Source organism: Polyodon spathula, chromosome 33 (genome assembly GCF_017654505.1).
Source record: "Polyodon spathula isolate WHYD16114869_AA chromosome 33, ASM1765450v1, whole genome shotgun sequence".
NCBI lineage: Eukaryota > Metazoa > Chordata > Actinopteri > Acipenseriformes > Polyodontidae > Polyodon > Polyodon spathula.
In genome coordinates, this window is record NC_054566.1 from 5845521 (window position 1) to 5867542 (window position 22022).

The following is a 22022-nucleotide window of genomic DNA, read 5'->3' on the forward strand; positions in this document are numbered from 1 at the left end:
GCCTACCCCTTATCAAACTGCAGAATCTCAGATAGCAGCTACTGATGAACCTGTTTTCAATCAAAGATCATGGCTAATGTTTAATTCAGCCATTAGTTATTGTGATTAATATATTCATTACAAGCCTGCAGTGTATGGGTCTCCCTCTGCTTCAGTGTCTGACAAGAGACTTTACTTTTGTAGAAATACTAACACTGTATGAGTCGAGGAATGTTACCCCTTGTGTCATACTTTAGTTAAGCAAAGAAAACAAACCCACTAAAACAATCGTGCAAGTGTACTGATCTTCACCAGCAGAGGTCCCCATTTGGAACTTTATTTAGCATTTCCAGTGTGTTGTCTTACAATAACATTCTCCATTAGGAGACAGAAGCTCATACTAAGGAGTAAAGCATTACATAAAAAAGCTGAAATACACCTAGTTCTGAAATACATGAAAAGTAGACATTAACCCACTTTAAATCTGCATGACAACACTGAGCACCCATATATCTGTCAGAGCAACAGCAGTAGTTCTTAATTCTTAGGTAAATAATTTTGGCTGGGGACTAGAGTATTCAAAATAATATATTATTAGAGATACCTAAAGTAACATTAAAGCAGTCCAGGATTGGTGGTAATCAGGGTCAAATCAAACCAAAAGTATATTCTTAATATTCAGGTATTTTCAGTAAAAGTTGTCTCAATGTATAGACATGGCTTGGAATGTAACTGCAAATATAAATATACAGCAGGATAAAGTAGGTTTCCCACCTCTGATTTACAAAAAACCGGGACACAAGTCATTTCGTACAAAAAAATAAAAAATAAAAAAATCATATACTTTGACGACATTTAATGTCCCCGGAAGTGTTGCAGATTTCCCAGGACAGCTGTCTCGGAGTAAAGAGAACAGGTCCGTTGTTTGGAATCTTTTAGTTTCAATATAAAATAATCATTCATACATTGTACAACTATGCGTAAGCATGATGTCTTTTGTGTTACCAGTACGCTAAAGTAAAGAAAGTGTGCTAGGCATTCATTTGATTTTGCTACTGTATATAGGCCTACTGTACAGAGTAACATTTTTACATTATGTAATGTGTATAGAGAATGCACTGTTATTTTAGCGCAATGATTCATACATTTAAAATAAACTGAGCACTATAAATATACGTGGGTGCGATTTATTCATTTTTCTAAACCAGACCTTGGAAGGGTTCCAGAGAGGCCAAACAGCAAAAGCCAAGATCTCCCACAGTTCGCAACTTTGGCACAGACAGGAGATCATCTGTAGTTGAGCGCAAGTTGTGCTGGTGAATGTAGCAGGAAAGCAGATCCTTGGTGTAAGATGGACCCAGGCTAGTCAAGAGGAAGCACATAGATACTGAATAAAAAAGGTCCCAGGACAGAGCCCCTAGGGACACCAGCAGTAACCGAGCAACCTACAGCCACCTATGACAACAAATTGTCTTCTGTTAAATAGATAGGACTCCAACCACTGAAGAGCAGAGCCATAATCACCAATGCAGTTCTCTAAACGATGTACAACATCACAATTAACAGTTTCATAAACACCAATGCAGTTCTCTAAACGATGTACAACAACATCACGATTAACAGTTTCATAAACACCAATGCAGTTCTCTAAACGATGTACAACAACATCACGATTAACAGTTTCATAAACACCAATGCAGTTCTCTAAACGATGTACAACATCATCACGATTAACAGTTTCATAAACACCAATGCAGTTCTCTAAACTATGTACAATATCATGATTGACAGTGTCAAAGGCCGCACCGAGGTCCAAAAGAACAAGAATAGGAGCACCTCAGTCTGCAGCCATCAATAAGTCATTTACCACCTTAACTAAGGCTGTTTCTGTGCTGTGTAAAGGTCTAAAACCAGACTGAAAAGATTCAAAGAGCTCATTAGACATTAGATGTGACTGACGTTGAGACGCTACCACCCGTTCAAAAATTTCTGCCAGAAAAGGTACAAATTTAAATTGGCCTGTAGTTTCACAGCACATCAGAGTCCAAATCAGTACTGTTTTAAATAAAGGTGCAATAGCAGCAAGATTGAGGGGTGAGGGAACAATTCCAAATCTCAATGATTCATTAATAATGCTAATAACAAAAAGAGACACATGGCTATGAAACAAGATGTGAAAAAGGAAGTGAGAATAGGGTCTAACTGAACCAGATCAGACTAGGTTATTACATTCCTGAGCGCTCATTCAGGCTAGGTTATTACATTCCTGAGGGCTCATTCAGGATCCTATGTATTACATTCGCGAGTAAGTCCGATCCAATAATGTAAGGTTAGGTTATTACATTCATTCAGGCTAGGTTATTACATTCCTGAGGCTCATTCAGACTAGGTTATTACATTCCTGAGCGCTCATTCAGGCTAGGTTATTACATTCCTGAGGGCTCATTCAGACTAGGTTATTACATTCCTGAGCGCTCATTCAGGCTAGGTTATTACATTCCTGAGCGCTCATTCAGGCTAGGTTATTACATTCCTGAGGGCTCATTCAGACTCACTCAATGTATCCAAGGACAAGAACAATGCTGTTTTGCTCGAACAGGAAGACTAGAAATCTGACTTGATAAATATCTAGGTATATGGATTGAAGAGCACCTTGCTCTTAATTACCATATTGATAAATTGGTATTAAAATTAGGACCTAAAATGGTGTTTCTCTCCAGGAACAAGAAGGCTTTCTTTCAATCTAGTAGGTGAACACTAGTGACTCATACTCTTCCTCCTGTTTTTGATTGTGGGGATTATATTGACCAGTTTGCTTTTAAACAGCCTGTACATAAACTTGATGCGTTGTACAATTCATGCTGCAGATTTGTTTTAAATGTGCCTTGTCTGACACATCATTGACATGTGTATATAAAACTAGGCTGTCTCACTTGCAAATCAGGGGCTTTTTCATTGGTACTGTTTCATATTTAAGGCGTTTAAAGGCTTGACACTGAGTGCTTTGGTTAAAAGTTCTAGCACTGGTTACAGTTCCCGTTCTCAGAATTCTGTTCATTTGGTTGTTCCAAGGGTTTGCACATGCTTGGGAGAATCATCTTTTGCTCATCAACTCCTGAAGACAGTTTGAAGATGGAATGTGTTAATTTGTCTTTCTCTGGCAATAAATATTGTAATTGGGAATGGCTTCTCAGAGAGACACTGGTACTATACAGGCTAGTAATATTCCAGTGTGATCTCAGACAGACTGTATGCTAGTAATGCCCTGGTGCTCTCTCAGACACACTATTAAAACACTGAAGAGCTCATGCACTCACCCTCCTGCAGCTTCAGGTGCTGAAGGAAGAGAGGGTTCTGCAGCACATTGCACCGGCCCAGCTCATCTTCTCTGGTGAGCAGCATCAGATCAGTGTAGATGAAAACAGTCACCTGCAAACAAAATGCAAACACACATCAGTGACACACACCCACTGCCACAGCTGGAAATGCACCTGTGCAAACACAAGGTTCATATACAGACTTTCAAGAACTAAAAGAATGCTAAAGAATGTGCCAATCACGTTTCATCCCAATTGAATAAGTGCTTCTAGTAAGTGTGACATAGATCCATATATTCAATAATAATGCCCTTAGTGTGACACGCACACGTTAAATATATGTTACGGGACAATAAATCACAAATATACTGCTACAGTAGACTCCGTGTATACACCTCCTAAGAGAACACTTCTGCTAACAGATCACACTTGTGGTGAAACAGATTTTTCCCCATTGTAAATGCTCCACCTAAAAGAACAGGAACTTCGCTTAAAAGAACACTTTTTTGGCACCGCTAGCGATTAGTTCACAACTGATACAGTACTGTTTTGTAACCTGACAACTCATCATCCTCAAACTTCAATTCAAATGGTTTATTCGTGAGAGTGTCTTGAGGCACACCGACTGGTTCATTGGCTTGATTTCCATGAGTGAACCTCATCACTGCAAAACGGCATGCAAACAAAAGGCGAAATGCACCGCTGTTTCTCTCGATAATAAAAATTAGTAATTTGTAAAAAAAAAAAAAAAAAACCCTGAAACAAGTCACTGAGAAATTTGGTGTTTCCCATTCTGGTGAGTTGCTTCACCAACCTGTTAAATGATTTTATGCATGTCTTAAATATTCCTCCTGCACATGTATTCATAAAACAAGCCTGAGAAACAGGACTTTTACTTCAGGGAATTAACTATGGACAGCCATGATAAGGAAAGGGTTCAAGGGTCAACTTGTCAAACTGCTTATTTATGAGCGTAGTTATCCAGATTATTTATTTTCATATTCTGTATATTCCACACATGAACCAGCACACTGAAAAACGTACAGCACTATACCATAGAGGTGATGAGGATCAGAATAGGAAGCTAAATATGTTTTAACATGGGAAAAGAAAAACAAAGTCAGCACATTCCTGTCAACAAGGCTAAAATGAACCAGTCTGTTCAACTTGAAAGTACATGTACTGTCCTGCTGATCAAGTAATATGACTGGATCAGTTGTTCAAAATCAATACTTCAACATTTAATTTAAGATCAGAGTTTCTGTTCGCAGCTATCGGGGAAGTGGAATTGTTATTATTATTTATTTATTTATTTTTCAAACTACTAGTCCAAGGGAAAAAATACAATGCTAGAATAAAGTACTTGTTCTTTTTACAAAATCTACTTGCTGTTGTTTTTTTTAAGCCTCATAAAGCAGACTGCTGCTGGCAGGGCCAGCATCATTGGCACTAGACTGCAGTGGGGGTTTTTTGGAAATTTTTTCACAGTCTAAAAGACTCAGACATAGTTTACAACTGCAGGTGATTCCTAATGATTTATTTAAACACATTCACTGATTATACAGCACACTTCTACCCCCTGCACAAAACAATCCCGCAGATAGATAACGATGACATATCATTAACTAATAAAGCACGCAGCCTTATGAAGACACATGGCAATAAGAGCCATGCCCGTTACTGGTAAACTGTTATTACATGGCATGGTAGTTCAAGTTTAAAACCATGTAATTGGGTGTGCCCTTTGATTTAAATCAGAATTTGTTTGATACAGTGATAACAATTAGCCTAACAACAATGTAAACAGATCATTGAAATATCTGTATGATGTAAGCTTCATTCATTGATAAAACATCCAAAGATATTAATATAATTTATTTGATACAGCTTCCAAAGTCTCTTTTTTGCCAATTGCACTACAATCTAGAGTTCTGTATTTAACAAATGCAACACAATTACCTGGTCTGATGAGCCAAAAATAAAAACTTTCCTGAAAAATGGACCACAGTATGGCTTGAAGGCTTTCCCCTTTCTTCTTCTATGAAGAAAACTGTGTTCCTACAGTTAACCATGGAGGTGGTAATATCATGATACAGGTGTGTTTTAGCAGTTCAGGGACTGGAGATATTCAAGATCGATCAGTGCAGCCATGTATCAAAACATTCTACAAAGTACAATGATACTATGTGCTTGTAGGCTGATTGGCAGACAGTTTGTCTTCCAAAATGACAACTACCCAAAGCAACTCTGGAAAACTTGAAGAAAACAAAGATGACAGTTCTGGAATGACCTTCGTAAATCACCAGATCTCAATCCAATAGAAATGCTTTGGACTGATCTGAAAAAAGCTGTAGCCACATCGTGTATCCAATCTATCTGAGCTGAAGGAAATACACAAGACAGTGTGTGCCCAGATTTCACCAATAAGATATAACACGCTGGTCAAGAATGATCATAAACAAGATGCAATACATTGGTTAAGAATGATCATAAATGTCTGAAAGCTGTAACAAAAGCAAAAGAAGGGGTGCCAATACTTTTGGCATGAGCGAATACTAACAAATAATCTATCAACTCATTTATTTGATTTTAAGTACCAAGAATTGTATATTTTGCTTTTTGTTATATTAAATTGGTTAAAGTTCACTAAATATGTGTTCTTAAACTGTTACCTTGAACACAGATGCCTAAACCATGGGCCAAACCTAACATGAAATACTGTACTACAATTATGGCTTCTGGTAGACTTTTGCAATATCATTTTGTAGTTTCTTTGATTACATGATGACTATAGAAAGTCTACACCCACCTGAACTTTTTTCACATTTTGTGTGTCAGTGTCTCAGAGTTTCATGCACTTAAATGAGGATTTTTTTTTTCCCACATATCTACATACCACACTGTTAAGGGGAAAAAATGTTTTATTGAGAAAAAAATATATATAATAAAAATACAAAACTGAAAGATCATAATTGTTTAGTCTCAACCCCCCTGAGTTAATACTTGGTGGAAGCACCTTTGGCAGCAATTACAGCTATGAGTCTGTTGGGATCGGTCTCTACCAACTTTGCACACCTAGATTTGGCAATATTTGACCATTATTCTTTACATAACTGTTCAAGCTCTGTCAAGGTCCTTGGGGAGCGTTGATGGACAGCAATCTTCAAGTCATGCCACAAATTTCTGATTGGATTTAGGTCGGGGCTCTGACTGGGCCACTCAAGGACATTTACCTTTTTGTTCCTCAGCCACTCCAGTGTAGCTCTGGCTGTGTGCTTCGGGAAAAGTGAACCTCTGTCCCAGTTTCAGCTTTCTTGCAGAGGGCGGCAAGTTTTCCTCAAGGACTTCTCTGTACTTTGCTCCATTGATTTTCCCTTCTATCCTGACAAGTGCCCCAGTCCCTGTTGATGAGAAACATCCCCATAACATGATGTTGCCACCACCATGCTTCACAGTAGGGACGGTGTTCTTTGGCTGATGCGCTGTTTTGGGTTTGCGCCAAACATAATACTTTGCATTAAGGCCAAATTTCCATTTTAGTTTCATCAGATGACAAAACTTTTTGCCAGAAGGCATGTTGGAGACACTGAGACCAAGCAGAAGATTCTATAGTCTGATGAGACCAAAATAGAGCTTTTTGGCCTCAATGCTAAACGCTATGTTTGGCGCAAGCCTAACACCACACATCATCCTGAGAACACCATCCCTACCGCGAAGCATGGTGGAGGCAGCATCATGCTATGGGGATGCTTCTCTGAGTCAGGGCCTGGAAAGCTCATGAAGATAGAGGGCAAAATGGATGCAGCAAAGTACAGAGAAATCCTGGAGGAAAACCTGCTGAAGTCTGCAAGAGATCTGGGACTTGGGAGAAGATTCATCTTCCAGCAAGACAATGACCCCAAACATACAGCCAAAGCCACATAGGAGTGTCTTAAAAACAAAAAGGTCAATGTCCTGGAGTGGCCCAGTCAAAGCTCAGACCGCAATCCAATTGAGAATATGTGGAAAGAGCTGAAAATTGCTGTTGACCAAAGGTCCCCATCCAACTTGATGGAGCTTGAGCAATTTTGCAAAGAATGGGCAAAAATTGCAGTGTCCAGATGTGTAAAGCTGGTAGAGATTTATCCAAATAGACTCATGGCAGTAATTGCTGTCAAAGGTGCCTCTACCAAATATTGACGGAAGGGGATGAATACTTATACAATCAATTACTTTCTGTTTTGTATTTGTAATTAATTTAGAACATTTTGTAGATTTTATTTTTCACTTTGACATTATGGACTTTTTTTGTGTTGGCAAAGACGCCTAATTAAATCAATTCTGATTCCATGTTGTAACACAATAAAATGTGGAAAAGTCCAAGGTGGGATGAATACATTTGACAGCCACTGTGTGTGTGTGTCATTATATATATAATTTATTTTTACATTTATTTATGTCTCAATTCTGAAATTCTAGGTGCTGCAAAACTTTTGGCCATAGCTGTATTTAAAACTGAATCAGAACAGGAACTCTTGGTAGAAATTGACAGTTTCTAGGAGATATTTGTATTTTTGCCCTAGTGGGAAAAATGTTCTGGCTACGCCAGTGCTGAACACCAGTGTACTCTTGTTAACATATGAGCAGCGTGTGGTTGATCTGCACTGCCTGTAATATTGTCAATACTCGGCTGTGTGCGGGCTCAATTAGCAATTCAACCAATTAGCACTAAGCATTGCAATGTGAGGGCAGGTGCTTACTGTTTTAACCTATCAGCACCAAGCACTGTCCTGCAATATTGTATACTTTCCAAAAGTCTCGTAGCAGCTTGTTTCACTGTGATAATTAAGCCCAGCATTGTCTGATGACAACACATGAAACAGACTCTAGCATCCAGCACTATATTTAAAACAAAGCAGAGAAGGAATATTTTAACTGTTAACATACATAGCAATATATCTATCAATAAACAAGCCATATTATAACATTTTGTACGTGTTATTGTTTGTTTTGCTCTTCCCTTTAATAAGCTGCGTGTTGAATTATAGGTGCTGTACAGCACTGTGCAGAGCTGCCACTGGAACTGGCTCTGCCATTTCGTGCTGCTTGTGTTTGTGTTTAAAAAATGCTCAGTCAGTAAATAATCTGTATTTCCTGTTGAAACATCTGAATAATCCAGATTTCATGTTGAAACACCTGTCCAATTTTGTGGGTTTACTATTACAAAAAACTTAACTTGAAAAAGATTTAACAGTGAAAATGAAGTTTGTGCAGTTCTTCTTTTTCTACTTTTGCCTACCCCCCACCACCACTATTAACGTTAGGTTATTACCATTACCCTGGTTCCCTGAAAAGAGAATGACAACCATTACCGAATGGGAAGAGCCTCTCTGACCGTCAATCACCAAGCATATATAAAAAAGCTGCCCTATCAGGGCCCTGCTGTGAGGGGGAAGTCCCTCCCACCTCCTGTTGAAGAGGAACGTCCTCACAGTAGCACATCGCCATTTACTTTTGAAAACAGAGGTCAGCTGGGGACACGACCTCAAAGGGTAATGGTTGTCATTCTCTTTTCAGGGAATCAGGGTTATGGCTATAACCTAACGTTCCCTTTCAATTCGAATGACAACCATTACCAAATGGGAAAGCTGTACCAAAGCTGTCGTGGCTCCAGATTACCGACAGTACAGCCCCATGGCGATAGCAACAGAGCCCAAATGACATCTAAGGGCATGCCGCCTGCAAAACTCTAGAGCCTAGAGAGGGTCTCGCATGGTTTGCAACATCAAGGCGATAAAAACACACAAATGTCTGACTACCTGTCCATGTAGCAGCACTGCACAACTCATCTAACGAGGGGCCATGAAGGAAAGCCCACGAAGTTGCCTGGCCCCTGGTAGAATGGGCCATAATGTCCCCTGGTAACGGAGAGTCCATCTGTTCCTACGCCATGCGTATCGCATCTGGTCACCCAGTGCGCTAGATGTTGCTTCATTAGGGCCTGACCTCTAGAGTGGGACCCATAGCAGACAAATAGCTGGTTGGACTGTCTCCAGGATGCCGTCCTATCCAAATAAAACAGCGCAGAGCCTGAACTGGGCATAGAGTGCGTTGTCTACGTTCCTCCTCTGACTTGTGCGGGGGAAGTCTGAAAAAGTTTCCAAAACCACTGACTGGTTAATATGGAATGAGGATACCACCTTTGGCAAAAAGGATGGATTTGTTCTTAATGTTATCTGTGAGTCACTTCCAATGATCCTTTCATCGACGGACAGCGAATGAAGCTCACTTACTCGTCTGGCAGACATAATGGGTATTAAAAACGCCACCTTCAAGGAAAAAGGGTGCAGCTCTGCTGACGCCATGGGCTCAAATGGGGGACCCATAAGGGCCCGTAGTACCAGTTCTAGATCCCACTTGGGGACCATACTTTTCATGGTAGGGCAAAGCCTCCGAGCCCCTTTAAGAAATTGCACTGCCAGGAAATGTGCCCCAGGGGACACCGAATTAATTTTGTTATGGCACACTGATATTGCTGCCAGGTATACCTTCAAAGTGGATGCTGATTTTCCTGCATCAAACAGGTGTTGTAAGAAGGTAGGACAAGTCACCAGATCGTGACCTTCAGCAAGGCACCAGTCTTGGAAAACTTTCCATTTATATGAGTACTGGGCTCTAGTGCTCGGCGCCCTAGCTGACTCTAGTGTTTCTACTACTGCATCTGGCAAACCTCGTCTGAATAGACGGCTCCGTTCAACGGCCAGACCCAGAGATGGAGCTGGGCTGGGTTCGGGTACCCTCTGCTTGGCTCAGGAGGTCCTTGAGCAGCGGGAGCTGCTACTGCTGATCCGATAACATGTCAGAGAGGAGAGCAAACCCGGGGCGTCTCGGCCATCGGGTGCAACCAGCTAAACCTGTGCTCTTTCCACCCTGATCCTCTCTAGTGTCAGGGGTAGTAATGGTAGCGGAGTGTTACGCATACAAGAGCCAGGGGTGAGCTAGCGCGTCTATTCCCAGGCGGCCCCCTGTCTCTCTCCATGGAGAACCATAGGGGGCAATGAGTGGACTCGGCCGTGGCAAACAGGTCGACTCGTGCAGGTCGAAACCTCTCCCAAATCTGTTTCACCACTTGAGAATGCAGCCTCCACTCCGAGCTGTCTGGAGCTCTTCTGGACAGGAGGTCTGCTGCTTTGTTGTCCACACCAGGGAGGTGAACCGCCCTGATGGAACGCAAGTTTCTGTGCGTCCAGGACAGGAGTCTGTGTGCTGCGTGGTAAAGGCCCAGAGAGCGCAGGCCGCCTTGGTGGTTTATGCAGGCTACCACTGTGGTGGTGTCCATCTGGACCAGCACAAGTTTGTGCGCTAATTGCTGCACAAGTTTGTGCGGATTACCGCCAGGCTCACTGCTTGCAGCTCTTGTGCATTTATGTGCACTTGCTGCCAATATCCCTTCCACTGACCTCTTATTCCTCTCCTGCTCCAGACTACTCCCCAGCCCAAGCTGGAGGCGTCTATAGTGATCACTTCCCTTCTGTGAGGGGATCCGAGGGGAGATCCGAACTGCAGATTGCCGGGACGGAACACCGATCCAGTGTCTTCCGGCATTGTCTGGATACTCGCACCAGCCGGTACTGATCTCAGACCGTGTGCACCTTGAGCGTATTCACCCAGGCCTGAAGCGGGCACATTCTCAGCAGCCCTAGTGGAAGGATTCGAGGCGGTTGCCATCAGCCCCAACAACCTCTGATATACTTTGACCTTTAGGAGAGCATCCTCTCTGAATAGGGAGAGTGTGATCTCCAACGACTGAATCCTGTCTTTCGACAGTGAGGCAAGCACGCTCACTTTAAAGAGTTCAATTTAATCCCCAGGAATACTGTGGACTGAGACGGTACAAAGTTGCTTTTCTGTTGATGTGCTGAGAGCCCTAACTTCGCCACATGATCTATGACCTGTTTTGTGTGCGCCTCTGAGCGTGATTTCTACTGCACACAAACTAACCAATCATCCAGCTAGTTCAGGATCCGAATACCCCGCAGAATGAGTGGAGCCAGTGCTGCATCCATGCACTTTGAAAATGTGTGGGGCGCCAGCAAGAGGCCAAATGGCAGCACGCAGAATTCGTACGCATTGCCTTGAAAAGCGAAGAGCAGATATGTTCTGTGCGCGGGACGGATTTGGACGTGAAAATAGGCGTCTTGCAGGTCGATCGATGTGAACCAGTCGCCCGGTTGGACAATGGAGGATACGCTGTGCTGTTAACATGTTGAACTTGTTCCTCTGTTTGAGGAACAAGTTGAGGACCCTGAGGTCCAGAATAGGTCTGAAACCGCCAACCCTCTAGGGCACCAGGAAGTACCTGGAGTAAAAGCCGCTGAGGGCCTCGCTTGGACTTACCAAAAGCATACAGCGTTCTTCTGTTGAAGATTGGTGATCTCCTGTTGAGGGAGTATCACCCTAGCTGGTTTGACGGTGGTGAGGAGCACACCCTTGAAGGGTGGCGGACCTATGCGGAATTGTAGAGCCTATCCTTGTCTCATAGTCGATATCACCCAGGAGTCCTGGGTGCAGCCTTGCCATGGGTCGTTGCCATTGGTCAGTCTGGTTGTGGGGGGGTTTGGTGGCAGCCGGGGACCCTCAGGGGCGGTCTCCCTTGGGCTTGGGAGTTGGCGGGTCTTTCTTAGGCCCCGGCTTCGGTCTCTAGCCGGAGAACCGGTTACCCCTGGCCTGCGGTGGTCCCCTGCCACTGGCTCTGCCTCTGCCTTATTGCCTACTCTGGGGTAGAGGGCAGTGTTCAGACCCTTTTACCCAAGCGGGCTGCGCATGTCACCTTGGGTGCTGACTAAGTCTGAAGGCGCGAAAACTTTGAGGGTACCTCTGTGGCCTTGTGGGACCTCTCAAGGCTCACATCAATGGGCGCCACAAAAGTATGCCCCTGTGTAATGGGGGCATCCAGCAGCGCCACCTTCTCAGTTTCCACAACCTTGGCTTGCGTCAGCCACAAATGTCGGCGAGCAGCCACCATCAATGCCAGCGACCTCCAAGATGCCTGACCTAACTCACCTATTAGGTCAGTCATCGCTTAGCCACTGCTTGGAGCTCCCCTGTGTCTTCATTTGTGGCATTGTCCTGCAGCCTCTCATCCAACTGGTTTTGGCACCAGTATGGCCATGGCTTTCTCTGCTCGCACTGACAGCACTGCCGACGCAAATGCCTTCTTCAGCATCGCAACCGTTGTCCTGCAGGGTTTGGACGGACAGGTTGGGTCCTTATCCCCCTTGGTGAAGGTGGAACCTTGCACCAGCACCGTGACCGTGTCCCCGATAGTGGAGAATGTGCTGAGGCCCGCTTCTTTGGCTCCTGCAGTCAGAAGCAGAGACTCTGCTGTTCTGGAAGCTGAGGGTGCAGACGCTGTGTTGCCCCAGGAGGAACGCACCAAATCCAGGAAGTCCTGGCATAAGGGGAGGGCATCCTGTGGTTGTCCTTTCTACTGAAGGAAGCGGTTTCCCTCTCCCTCCTGTTCCGCTGGCCAGGGGACATCTGAGGCTGCAGCTGCACGCGGTTGGGTGCTCCCCAGTGTGGCCTGCCCGACAGAGGTGGCTGGGTCTGGGACGTCGAGGCAACTGTGACGATGAACGTCTGCGCTTGTGTGGAGAAGGAGAGCGGTGCCTGCGCAGCGACCTCCTGTTCCCTGGTGAGCGTCCCCTCGAGTGGTACTGCTTCGGCGGTGAATATCTTGCCTCCCCTGTGAGGAGTCTGCACCTCTGTACCAGTGGTGGGAAAGGGTGACCCAGTTGTTTGGGAGAGTTCCCTGGTCAGTGTAGCAGGGGATGGTGGTCTAAACAACCTCTGCGGAGGCTCTTGGACCACCGATCTCATTCTCCCATGGCTTGAGGAGAGAGGCTCTGCTAGAGATAGGGCTGCTCTCCATCACTTATTTCTCCTCGAGAACCTCCGACATGGAGAGCAGTCCAGCTCACCTGCCAGTGCTTTAACCGCATGCTCTGGCCCTAGGCACCTGGCACAGGATTGGTGCTCATCCTGCCTGGGCAGTTTCGCCGCACACCGGTCACACTGGTGGCAACCAGCGGAGGACCCAGTCGACTGGACCGACATGCTTTGCAGGTGTTTTAAGCTGCTGAGCTCGAGGAGCAGCCTGCAGATGCTTTCAAAACGATTCACTCTGTCTGTGCCATGAGGTCGGTGCCGAGTCGATGCCGACGTGTAGCGCAGTTGGTGCCGGGCTGTAGACGGCCTTGAAGCTACTACCTGGTGCCGAATCAATCGCTACCGGGATCAGCGTTGAAAAGAGCGCGGTCAGTGCAGAGTCAATCGGTGCCGGGTAGACCAGTTCCAAGGTCGATGCAGACGGTAGGCACAGTCGGGGCCGAGCTGTAGGCGGCGCTGAAGATGTTTACACCGGTGCCGAGTCAATTGGGACCGGTTAGGCTCTGTTTTCTCAACTGCGCGATCGGCGGGGAAAAACCACTGTCGATGCCTGGGTAGGCAGCCGATTCAGTCGGCGTGGTCGTCAAGGGAAAGCACAGCCACGCTAAGAAAGCCTGAGGATTAAGAGGGGCGCTAGGCCCGAACCGTTTTTTTTTTTTTGGTCGCTGTGACCGATTAAATCGGCGCAGAGGTCGATGCCGTGAGCCCGCGGAGTCTCCTTACAGCACCGCAACATCTCTCCACACGGTGTATCAACTACACGAGGCCTTGGGTAGTGAAAAGAGCAGTGGCTTCTCGCAAATCCCTTAAGGAGGGGTCGAAACAAGCTCTAGTCAGAAAACTGACGCGAGAATATAGTGAGAGCACTCTTTAGAACACACTTGAAGTGTGATTTTACTGTGGAATTTGTTTTTAAATTTGTGGATAAATCCAACAAATCAGCCAAATTCAGTAGCAGAAGCAAAAGCTATCCACGACCTGAGTGAGATGAGAGAGAAAATGGCGATGTGCTACTGTGAGGACGTCCCTCTTCAACAGGAGGCAGCTTTTGTATATATGCTCAGTGACTGACGGTCAGAAAGGCTCTTCCCATTCGGTAATGATTGTCATTCGAATTGAAAGGGAAACAAAGTTAGTGCCACTGACCTTGAATTATAATGAAATCCGCGTAGGGTGTCTGCAGCTCTGGCCAAAGGTTTTGTATCACCCAATAGAATTAACACATTTTGCTTCATAAAGTCTAATGATGTTACAATAACATATTGAATTGCATACATCTGTGTCAGTTTTTCATTAAGTCTATGGAAAAGTACAAAGGAAGTGCACGCTGTGAACCCGACCTGGAGCTCTGGATCTCATGAACCCGCAGCTCTGAGCCCCACCATGATGACGTGTAATATCTTTAACTGCTTACTGTTGACATGTTTGTGGTGTAGACTGCAGTGGAGTGAAGAAATAAATGCTAGGTGGACAAGAACTGTAGTTGTAATTTAGAAATGTAATCTTCAAGAGAAATATGCAATGAAAAAGAAAATGAAGGGCAGGATTTGAAATGCATCAATGTGTCATTCATGCATTTTGCTTATAGTCAGAAACTTTATTCAATATACTGGAGCTGCTGAGTGCAAGACAAATAATATCAACATGAGCACCACAGTACACAGGGTTAAGGAAGGAAGCAGTTTCACACCTCAAACCACAGCACTGCAAGGTACTGTTGTGCCTGCCACATTTCCACAGAACGACTACTTCTTGCCACCCCATTAACGCTGTCTTTCAGACAATACCATTGTTTTTTCCAAGACTTAAACAGGAAAAAAAGAAAAACTTTCCACTAAAGAATTAATACAGCCTCATTTGTATGTCAAAACAGCCAATAACTTTAGCACTGTAACAATTAGAAGAATTAAGATGAAAAATGTAAACAGTAATTACAAAATTACTTGTTTCAGTTATTTTGCTAGTCTTATACCATTCCTGGCATATTTTAGTTTAAAATCAGACTGGTCCTTTGTTTCACAAACACACACCCTGAGACTGGAAACAAACCTTCTTAATTAGTGAAAAATTAGAGACCCTTGTTACAGTTCAAATTATCCAAGATAAATTGAGCATACTGGTGTTATGTCAACATGAAAGTTTAGCTTGTGTTGTGCAACATTATGCTAAATATAGTATTGTTACTGAATGCTTTAATATGTTAGTACCACTTCCTTCTTAAAGCAGAAACTTCAACATCTAAAAGTATGTTTCTAAGCAGTAAAAGTTATTAGAAGCACTACATTAAAAACACTGACACTCATTCAGCTCAATACGCAACTATAGCTTGGCACATGGCAGACTCCCTGTACTCTGTATCTTTAATAAGAGGGGAGAGAGAAAAAGGAGAGAGAGACAGACAAGAGATCCATGTGGATTCACTTCATCTAAAGTCTAGGCTGTCATTTCTAGGTCCTAACCCAGAGACGCGATAGAATCTGGGTTCCAAAAGAAGAACAGCCATTAGCTCTGTCAAACAGGAAAGTTATTAGGCCAGGCTTTATCAAGAGATACAACTCTCACTAATCTAGTTTAGCACCATCAAAGCAGGTACGCATAGGGTGTTGCACACTGCCATATTGCCAAGTATATTTTTAAGTTTGGAGCAGCAGTTTAATTTGAGGAGGGAATTGTCTATCGGCCCCCCATCCCCAACACACACACACAAACTTACATTTAAATGCATACTACAGTAGGCAATTCTGCAAGGGTGCTATTCCCAAAGTGTCTTCTACTTACTATCGACATTGGCAAATTATTTTCAGTGTATGCTTTCTCTTACCTTGATAGACTGATGCTTGCTTTCATGCAAAATCATCTCTTCAGATAAGACAAGAGACCTTGCAGGATTACACAGATCCAGAGGCTGTAAAAAAAAAAAAAAAAAAAACACTTAAATAAAATTAAAAAAAAACATAATTGGAATTTACTCAGATTAATAAATACTAATTTTTTCATACCAACGACAGTTTAACTTGCATGTCCATACTTGCATATAAATAAATAAATAAATCCACACGCTAAAATATGGACCTCAACTGGAACAAATCAAGTGGGTATGAAATGTTTGCAGCCTGACAAAATGCCTCTGCTGTCTTCATCATGAGAGGGCTACAAACAGCAGCTGCAAGATGTGGTCAGGACAGCAAGCTACTTCCTGCCTCTGGACTTTAGCTAATAGGTACAGCTGCATTGTATTTGCAACAGTGGGTTGAGATTTGCAAAATCAACAGGAAGACCACTAATGCAAACGCTGCTGCAGCCAGAGACAGCCCTCAGCATCATGTGGGCGGCTGAAACGCACGCTTTTCACACAGCTCTGCTGGGTTTGCCTTTTACTCAGCTGTAGCCCTAAATGTAGTTCTACATGTAGTGCTAAATGTCAGACCCTAATGGCTTTATTTATTAGTCCCCATGGAAATCCGGGGTAAACTTTACTAAAATCTACAACGAGAAAAGAACGTTTTCTGCAAAATTCTGCAGCAATGAGTTTTTAATGAAAAACAGTGTTAACGAGAATAAATAATTAAGAAAACATAAGTCACAGTTAGTTAAATTCATTTTTTTTTTTTTTTTATTAAATCACATTACTAAAATCTGAAAAAAAAAACAAGAACAAACATGTTTGCCATATTTAATGGAAATCAAAGAAGAAAAAACGCATATAACAAAAGCAAAGAGTTCACTTTTTTTAAAACTTTTACAGCATTGACTATTGGATGCCGTTTTTTATGATTTCCATTACATGAGAGTAGATGTTGAAGTTCATGCTGATTTGAACTCGGCTCTCGCCAAGATAAGCACCAACTAAGACGTAGCTTTGCAGTAAACAAATGTTATCTATCTGCATCTCCATCCATTTGTATTGTTTTCCATCTGATGATGTAGATATCCAGTCTGGTGTTGATTGCTGAAGTGTAATGCTGGCTCCAGGGATCAGCTCATTTTGCCTGCCCAGCACATCAGCACACACAACGGCTACGATGCTGGCTCCGGGAATCAACCCAGTGCAGTCTCCCCAGCGCATCAACATGACAACCATCTGGATTGAGCTAAGTAGGGTACATCTCTGTGGTCTTCAAGTGGGCACTTTCCATCCTCAGTGTTTCGTTGACTAACCCATGACACCTCAAGAGGGCTCAACAGTGATTCTGGCGTCCCAGCATCACCCCCCTACATCCCCCAATCAGCTCAGCCCAGCTTACTTACCTGTACATCAGCATTGCTTTCTTTCTATTGTGCTCGAGATCCCCATCCAGAATCTTTCCGTCTCAACCACAGCCAGTTGCTGCTCCTTTCTGTTGCTTCAGATAAGTTCTTCACTGTGCTGCTTCAGATAAGTTCTTCACTGTGCAACACAACTCTTGGTCACTGAACCCAACGTCTCTGAGAAACCGGGTTGTAGAGTGTGCTGCAAATCCTCAACAACCCACCTCCACTGGGTAAACCTGGACTCTCCATCCGCGCTGTTCCGCTTCAGCAGCTAGCTGAGCATACCAAAGTTAAAATATACATAACACATAACAATTCTAAAAAAAAAATAGTAAATACAGTTCTGGCCAAAACATACAATTACATAACAATTACATCCCTAAAGTAGACAAATCTAAATGTAAAACTAAATTGCCAAAATGGTTTAATAGATCAATTAAAAAAAATATTCAGCGAAAAAAGGCACTTTACAGAGCATTAGAAAAGGACCAAAAAGAAAGTACGCAGAAAGAGTACACAGAACTGCAAACGCAAGTCAAAAAGGAAGTTAGAAAGGCCAAGAGAGAAATAGAAATGAACATTTAAGGGAGCTAAAACCAATTCCAAAATGTTTTTCCAATATTACAACAGCAAGAGAACATTCAAAGAGGAGATTAAATGTTTAAGAGATACAAATGGCAAAATCGTAGAGGAAGAAAAAAAAATAGCAAATATGTTAAATGATTACTTTTCACAAGTTTTTACAAAGGAAGATACTGACAACATGCCCCACATGTCATCCAGTTCCTATCCAGTTTTAAATAACTTTAGCATAACTGGGGCAGAAGTGTTAAAGGGACTAGGAGCTCTTAAAATAAACAAATCCCCTGGGCCGGATGAGATCCTCCCAGTAGTACTCAAAGAAATGAAAGAAGTAATTTACAAACCGCTAACCAAGATCATGCAGCAGTCTCTTGACACAGGGGTGGTACCGACAGACTGGAAAATTACAAACGTAATACCGATCCACAAAAAGGGAAACAAAACTGAACCAGGTAACTACAGACCAGTAAGCCTGACTTCTATTATATGCAAACTTATGGAAACTATAATAAGATCCAAAATGGAAAATTACCTATATGGTAACAGGGTACTGGGAGACAGTCAACATGGTTTTAGGAAAGGGAGATCGTGCCTAACTAACTTGCTTGATTTTTTTGAGGATGCAACATCGATAATGGATAATTGCAAAGCATATGACATGGTTTATTTAGATTTCCAGAAAGCTTTTGACAAAGTCCCGCACAAAAGATTAATTCTCAAACTGAACGCAGTTGGGATTCAAGGAAACACATGTACATGGATTAGGGAGTGGTTAACATGTAGAAAACAGAAAGTACTGATTAGAGGAAAAACCTCAGAATGGAGTGTGGTAACCAGCGGTGTACCACAGGGATCAGTATTAGGTCCTCTGCTATTCCTAATCTACATTAATGATTTAGATTCTGGTATAGTAAGCAAACTTGTTAAATTTGCAGACGACACAAAAGTAGGAGGAGTGGCAAACACTGTTGCAGCAGCAAAGGTCATTCAAAATGATCTAGACAAGATTCAGAACTGGGCAGACACATGGCAAATGACATTTAATAGAGAAAAGTGTAAGGTACTGCACGCAGGAAATAAAAATGTACATTATAAATATCATATGGGAGATATTGAAATTGGAGAAGGAATCTATGAAAAAGACCTAGGAGTTTTTGTTGACTCAGAAATGTCTTCATCTAGGCAATGTGGGGAAGCTATAAAAAAGGCTAACAAGATCCTCGGATACATTGTGAAAAGTGTTGAATTTAAATCAAGGGAAGTAATGTTAAAACTGTACAATGCACTTGTAAGACCTCATCTTGAATATTGTGTGCAGTTCTGGTCACCTCGCTATAAAAAAGATATTGCTGCTCTAGAAAAAGAGTGCAAAGAAGAGCGACCAGAATTATTCCGGGCTTAAAAGGCATGTCATATGCAGACAGGCTAAAAGAATTGAATCTGTTCAGTCTTGAACAAAGAAGACTACGTGGCGACCTAATTCAAGCATTCAAAATTCTAAAAGGTATTGACAGTGTCGACCCAAGGGACTTTTTCAGCCTGAAAAAAGAAACAAGGACCAGGGGTCACAAATGGAGTTTAGAAAAAGGGGCATTCAGAACAGAAAATAGGAGACACTTTTTTACACAGAGAATTGTGAGGGTCTGGAATAAACTCCCCAGTAATGTTGTTGAAGCTGACACCCTGGGATCCTTCAAGAAGCTGCTTGATGAGATTTTGGGATCAATAAGCTACTAAACAACCAAACGAGCAAGATGGGCCGAATGGCCTCCTCTCGTTTGTAAACTTTCTTATGTTCTTATGTTCTTATATGACTATATTTAATTACATTAGTAATAACAAAATTTGCCTAGCAGAATAAGACTGTAGTGGTGCAATGGGATTCTAATTAGCATTGGTTCATTTTACAAATGTGTACTACACTTGGAGCATTTTTGTACAAATGTAATAGTATTTTTAGAAACGTGTTATTTGCCAAAATGTTGTAATTTTAAAAACGTATCCACATCAGGACAGCACAGAGAAATAGTTTGGAAGCTGTGACAAGAGCTTGGTCACAATGGGAAAGTGCTGCCATCACATACCACAAAACAAATGGGAAAGTAACAACATAAAAAATAGGATTTTCACAAAATTGTAGTCATCCCAAGTAATCGGATAATATCTATTAAAGTTTACCCCACCCCACCCCACAGTTTATACAGTAGCTTATTCCATTGGCTTTGCGTAAAGTGTGTGCCAAGGGTGTAGCTGATCATCGGTTATTACACTGACAAATTAAATTATTGCAGAGCACTATTATCATGCCTCCCACAGTTGTGACAGGATACCTGATGGTATAAAAAGACCATGGTACAGCTCCTGCAGCCTCCCACAGCTGTGGCAGGATGCCTGATGGTAGACCATTTTTAAAGGCGGTCTAACCTGTTCATAACAATGAAAGGAGCTGGCCTTTATAGTCTTCTGTACCTTGCAAAGTCATCGTGAAAGCTACAGTTGATCAAATGACCCATAATTTGAATTTGTAACCATCAAGATCATTGTACTGTGGTTATATAAAGAAAATACAACATGTTGTATACTGTGCACATGATAGCGAGCACTGTCTGAGCTGATAACACTGACCCTGTGTAGTGTTTTAGCTGGTGGTTACACTGCAAGGAAAGGGACAGGGGGTTACATTTAAAAAAAACTATTTTAACAAAGCAGCAAGAAACCTACCTGTACAGAGACTGGGAAGATTAAAACCTTTGGTGCCAGTGTCACGTATGTCCCATAGCTGGTGTGAGGAACATGAGATCTAACTATGGTGCAGTTCTGATAATCAGCGTAGTTCTTCAGAGTGTGGTCGGGTGTTGACTTGTTTGTAGTGGATTCAATAAGGGTTGATCTTCGTTGCAATCTCCCATGAGCATGCCCTCTATAAACCCTTCCTATTAAATAAATCAAAGTGTTGCCATGAGGAACAGAAACATTGCACTTCAGAAATGTTAAAGTGGACATTAACAAAACATATATTAACAACAGTCACTCTACATAGGGTTAGTAAACATACCTTAGCAATAGTCACCCTACAATGTGCTCATGAATGTGGTTCCAAACAGACACTTACCAAGAGTACCACGGTTCTCCTGGAACACAGGCCTCAGGATCTGCAGATTATCAAAACAGAGAGTCAGAATTAATACAATACAAGGGGAATCCAGATCCCAATTCAATACAAGGGGAATCCAGATCCCAATTCAATACAAGGGGAATCCAGATTCCAATTCAATACATGGGGAATCCAGACCCCAATTCAATACAAGGGGAATCCAGATCCCAATTCAATACAAGGGGAATCCAGATCCCAATTCAATACCAGCTTACAGGCCGTAGATTGTTTGTGTAACACCACTGCTATTGTGGATGGGACCTCGAAGTTATAACTCTGAAAGTTTATGATTTAAACTTAAGTGCACCCTTATTTGTAATGTAATTAAATGCAGAAAAGAGTACATATTCACTCATACTGACTACAGGATATAACAGTCTTATGTGGGTTGCAATGACCTGTTTCTTCCGTTGTTACAGTATGTGAAATGTAGATCTTAAATGCCAGATTTACAGCGGTTACTCTTTTGATTGAAGACCTAAGCAAGCTACATATAAAAATGAGGACATGTTTTGTCAAGATATTTTTTCATGCCCAGCAGGGAGAATATAGAGGTGGGGGAAGTTTGGTTAGACCTCTAAAAACACAGTAATAAGCCAGTGTGTGTGACAGCCTGAAACCCTGACTGTGTACTCTCACTCGGCTCCAGAGACACTGTGTGTGGCAGCCTGAAATCCTGACCGTGTACTCTCACTCAGCTCCAGAGCCAGTGTGTGTGAGACAGCCTGAAACCCTGACTGTGTACTGTCACTCGGCTCCAGAGCAAGTGTGTGCAACAGCCTGAAACCCTGACTGTGTACTCTCACTCAGCT

General features: G+C 42.6%; 1 protein-coding gene across 2 annotated transcripts in view; it reads right to left on the reverse strand.

Annotated features, from left to right (window-relative positions):
• The window catches only part of LOC121303545 (regulator of G-protein signaling 3-like), a 148856-nt gene that overhangs the window by 95243 nt on the left and 31591 nt on the right, over positions 1 to 22022 (reverse strand). For both annotated transcript variants that reach the window (XM_041234300.1, XM_041234301.1), the window contains 4 exons: positions 21169 to 21208; positions 20778 to 20989; positions 16045 to 16128; positions 3297 to 3408 (listed from right to left, as the gene is read on the reverse strand). In XM_041234300.1, the coding sequence (XP_041090234.1) occupies positions 3297 to 3408; positions 16045 to 16128; positions 20778 to 20989; positions 21169 to 21208 (448 nt within the window). The remainder of the gene's footprint in view (positions 1 to 3296; positions 3409 to 16044; positions 16129 to 20777; positions 20990 to 21168; positions 21209 to 22022) is intronic.